Source organism: Sinocyclocheilus anshuiensis, unplaced genomic scaffold (genome assembly GCF_001515605.1).
Source record: "Sinocyclocheilus anshuiensis isolate Anshui unplaced genomic scaffold, SAMN03320099.WGS_v1.1 scaffold1059, whole genome shotgun sequence".
Lineage (NCBI taxonomy): Eukaryota > Metazoa > Chordata > Actinopteri > Cypriniformes > Cyprinidae > Sinocyclocheilus > Sinocyclocheilus anshuiensis.
In genome coordinates this window covers 241809-246757 of record NW_015547703.1, presented here as the reverse complement: position 1 = coordinate 246757, position 4949 = coordinate 241809, and the positions used below count along the sequence as shown (strand labels likewise).

Sequence of the window (4949 nt, the reverse complement as noted above, 5' to 3'; positions counted from 1 at the left end):
TGTGTGTGTGTGTGTGTGTGTGTGTTTCAGCTGCAGAGGGTCTGTACGGTGCTCGACACACACACCTGGCTGCGCGTAAGGACTGTAAGTCTGGCCTCTGCTGGTCTCTCTCAGTACTACACTACACTGACAGCATCAGGAACACGGTAATACCGTGGTATTTTGTGTGTTGTTCTGCTGATTCTTTGCTCTGTGTGTCTGTGGAGCAGCGATCGTTTCTCCGTTCAAGCCCATGGAGAGTTATCAGTATTCAGGTCAGTGTTTCTGTCACTCCGTCCAACTAAAGCATAAACGTGTACTGATTTAAACCCGACCCACGACGCCTCGCTCAAACACAGACTGTCCTGAGAGCGTCTGAATGTGTCATATAGCGGGCCGAGGCACGGTGGTGTGGGTTTGAAGCAGGCGTGTGACATGTACTGACATCAGCCCTGTGTGTGTGTGTGTGTGTGTGTGTGTCAGCGGTGGAGCGTAATAACCTGATGCGGTTGTCTCAGAGTATTCCATTCACCCCAGTGCCCCCTAGAGGTAAGACACAGCGCTGCCCTCCTGTCTCTCTCTGTCCCATCAGGCTTTGTTGTTTATCATGTAGTTCTGGGCGGCGTGACGGTAGAATGTATTTCACAGTAAATATATGCGATTTATTTTTAAATGTGAGAGGAGGAACATGGAGTGATGTGAAAATATATTACAGGCAAATGTCTAAACAGATCCTCAGATCCTCCTGTCTGCCCTCTCTTCACTGGGCATCACAGGGATTCCTCTTCGCTGGTTTGAATCCTATCTCACTGGTAGGTCTTTTCTAGGCTGGACTACTGCAATGCTCTTCTGGCTGGACTTCCATCAAGCACAATCAAACCTCTACAAATGATTCAGAATGCAGCGGTACGACTGGTCTTCAACGAGCCCAAAAGAGCCCATGTTACACCTCTCTTTATCTCCTTGCACTGGCTACCGGTCGCGGCTCGAATCAAGTTCAAGACATTGATGCTTGCATATAGAACAGCCACAGGCTCAGCACCTGCCTACTTCCACTCACTACTACGAATCTACATCCCCTCCAGAAGTCTGAGATCCGCTAGTGAGCGACGCCTCGTGGTACCATCACAGAGAGGCTCAAAATCACTTTCCAGAACATTCTCGTTCACCGCTCCTGGCTGGTGGAACGATCTTCCCACCCCTATCCGGAATGCTGAATCCCTGACAATTTTCAAGCGACAGCTGAAAACTCATCTCTTTCGAAGCTACTTGACTTCATCATCATCATTATAAATAAAAAAAAAAATAAAAAAAAAAATAAAAATATTTCTCTCTTTATTTATTCCTTCTCTTTCTAGCTTGTACTTATTTGAACAATGTCTAGAAACTTGGTATTACAAGCACTTCTTGTATCTGTTTGCCTCTTTAAGAAGAATCGCTTTATGTATCCCCAAATTGTAAGTCGCTTTGGATAAAAGCGTCTGCAAAATGACTAAATGTAATGTAAATGTAAAAAGCCTTAAATCAAGACATTTACTGGAGAAGTCTACTGAGGAAGAGATTAATTTATTGCTGTTCATGCAACATTTAATGCACATTTTAATACTTTCTGCTCTGATTTAAGAGCTTTTGAGGCCTTAATTTGTGAAGAGCGAATGAAGACTCGACCCTCAGAAACTTCCATCAAATGAGACAAATCCAAATTCAGTCCTGGGAAAATGGCACGTATGGTCACCCTACGTAAAGCAGCTCTAAAAAGACAACAGTGTCAATATTCAGCTCAGCTCAGTGTTGTAATATCTGCTTTGAGTCTTTAGTTTTGCACTATGAATCTATTTTTACACTGATTTTATATGAATCAGCTGATCTTTTGCTTTGCGTGCATCAAATTCCAAATAAACAGAGAACATCATTAAATCAGATGAAGCACCTTTTGTTTGTAAAAGACAGAATTCAGTCAGAACTTTAGCGTGACGCAGAAATGTTTGATGTAAGGTGTAGTTCGCGCTGCCCAGCCCTACGCTGTATTTGTTTGGTGATATTGTGTGTTTGCGAGGTCAGTTGCGTGTTTATGCGTGTCGTTCTCATGTTTGCGTGTCGTGCAGGTGAGCCGGTGACCGTGTACCGTCTGGAGGAGAGCTCTCCACTCACTCACTCACTCACTCACTCACTCACTCACTCACTCACTCACTCACTCACTCACTCACTCACACTTACTCACTCACTCACACACTCACGCGCACACACTCAGACACACACTCTCACACTCAGACACACACACATATACACACACTCAGACGCGCACACACACACTCTCTCACACACACACACACTCACTCACTCACTCACTCACTTACTCACTCACTCACTCACTTACTCACTCACTCACTCACTTACTCACTCACTCACTCACTTACTCACTCACTCACTCACTTACTCACTCACTCACTCACTTACTCACTCACTCACTCACTTACTCACTCACTCACTCACTTACTCACTCACTCACTCACTTACTCACTCACTCACTCACTTACTCACTCACTCACTCACTTACTCACTCACTCACTCACTTACTCACTCACTCACTCACTTACTCACTCACTCACTCACTTACTCACTCACTCACTCACTTACTCACTCACTCACTCACTTACTCACTCACTCACTCACTTACTCACTCACTCACTCACTTACTCACTCACTCACACACTCACTCACTCACACTTACTCACTCACTCACTCACACACACTCACGCGCACACACTCAGACACACTCTCACACTCAGACACACACACACACACATATACACACACTGAGACGCGCACACACACACTCTCTCAAACGCACGCACACACACTCACACACTCAGACACACACACTCTCTCACACACTCAAGACACACACACACACTCTCTCACACACACACACACACTCACTAACACACACAGACACACACATACACTCAGACACATAGACACACACACACGCGTTGCTGAGAGTGGAGTGTGTTTTCTGCAGGTTTCTGGAGGTGTTCCTGCTCTATTGTCACTCTGCCGGTCAGTGGTTTGCCATCGAGGAGTGCATCACCGGAGACTTCCGCAAGTTTAATAACAACAACGGGGATGAAATCGTCCCGACCAACCTTCTGGAAGAAACCATGCTGGCCTTCAGCCACTGGACGTATGAATACACGCGAGGAGAGCTGCTGGTGCTGGATCTGCAGGGTTTGTGTCTCACTCAGATCTCTTCATCTGCACTCCAGCAATCAGTGCTTTAGCTTCTGGGGTAGTTCACCCAAAAATGAATGTCAGTCCCTATCCACTGCCTATATAGACGAGCACAAGGAGGACATTTTTCAAAATTTCTCTTTTTGTGGTCTGAAAAATAAAGAAGGGCATACGGAATTAGAACAACACCAGGGTGTGTAAATGATGCCTGGACTTTCATTCTTGGGTGAACTATCCATACTGTAGCAACACTTTACCATTGCAGCTGTGTCTATAAACTTGTGTTTGTTTTACAGAGAGTTGAAATGATGGTCTGTATGTGGTGATTCTCTCTCTCTCTCTCTGTCTCTCAATTTGTTTTTCAATTCATATTGCTTTATTGGCATGACATACTTAGGTACATATTGCCAAAGCATTGTACATAGCAGAATAAAAACAAACAAAACAAAAATACATAATATACATCCATAAACAAACAAAACAAAAATACATGTAAAATACATCCATATATATATATATATTTATATGAACATTGATGGTACTACTAATGCAGATGTGTTCACTCTTTAACTCTTAGTTTGTGGCATTTATAAATATAATGTGCTACCAAAGAGGAAGTAGGTCCTTCACCAAGTAATATTCTTAATTTGTGGTTTTCATGGAGCGACTGGAACTCAGGAATGTTCTGCTGTATTTGACTGTACAGTGAGTCTCTTAAAGAGCAGGTCATATGGGTTTTTGAAAAATATCTCTTGCCGTTTATAACATAGCTATCCTTAAATGAAAACAATCTGCAAAGTTGTTAATCAAAAAAGTGCATGATAAAGATATTGTCTCTCAAAAGAGAGAGTCAGTTCTGAATCGCCTTAACGAGTCGTTTTGTATGCTGTGGACCGGGTTGTCCGTCTTACTAGGTCCACCTGTCGCTGCACAGGCTGTTCCTGTTGTTGACATGGTCGTAAAGTCAACTCCTCAGGATCACCTTCTTCTACTGGAAGTGGCATGCATAACATTCTCTGCAGGCACACCAGGTTCACTTGACACCATGACTATCATATCATCCCTTCTCCGCTCCTCAGAATCCTCACTCAAAGGGAATAGTCCTGAACTTTCTGTTTGACCATCTGATGGGACATAAACTGGTTGCAACACACTACGGTGTATTTGTCTCACTTTTCCACCATAAACTGGAACAATAGAATATACAGACCCTTGACCTTCAGGACATCGAACAATTCGGTAAGTGATTGGGTCCCAGGCATCCTGGATTTTCCTTCTGCCTTTATGGTCATGTGCTCTTTGATATACCAGCTGGCCTTCCCTTAAGGACATCTGCGACACCTTAGCATCATTTACACACAGAGGTGTAAAGAGTACCTAAAAACTATAGTTGAGTAAAAGTACAGATACCTTACAGTGAAAACTACTCCACTACACGTTACAAGTCACCAATTCCAAAACAACTTGAGTAAAAGTCTAAGAGTATCTGATTTTAACAGTACTTAAATATTTTACTTATACTAAATATAGGCTCAAAGATGCACTAGTCAGAGACATGCCAGTGAAAAACTAACGTTGTGGAGAAGCTGCGGAAAACAGGCTGAGGCAAGGATCTATGTGCTGGTATTTAATGGAAGAACTAGAACAAACAATGAGCCAAAAACCAAAGTGAACAAAGAACAGAATGACTGGCAAACAGACAACCATTACATTCAACAACTCACAAGGAACTAAAGAAA

At 43.2% G+C, this 4949-nt stretch overlaps 1 protein-coding gene across 1 annotated transcript in view; it reads left to right on the top strand.

Annotated features, from left to right (window-relative positions):
- LOC107703936 (transient receptor potential cation channel subfamily M member 7-like) overlaps window positions 1–4949 on the top strand; it is a gene marked incomplete at its 5' end in the record, with an annotated part of 30293 nt that overhangs the window by 22559 nt on the left and 2785 nt on the right. The window contains 5 exons of the mRNA XM_016506747.1: window positions 31–84; window positions 210–254; window positions 463–528; window positions 2085–2139; window positions 3002–3207. Coding sequence (XP_016362233.1) covers window positions 31–84; window positions 210–254; window positions 463–528; window positions 2085–2139; window positions 3002–3207 — 426 coding nt within the window. The remainder of the gene's footprint in view (window positions 1–30; window positions 85–209; window positions 255–462; window positions 529–2084; window positions 2140–3001; window positions 3208–4949) is intronic.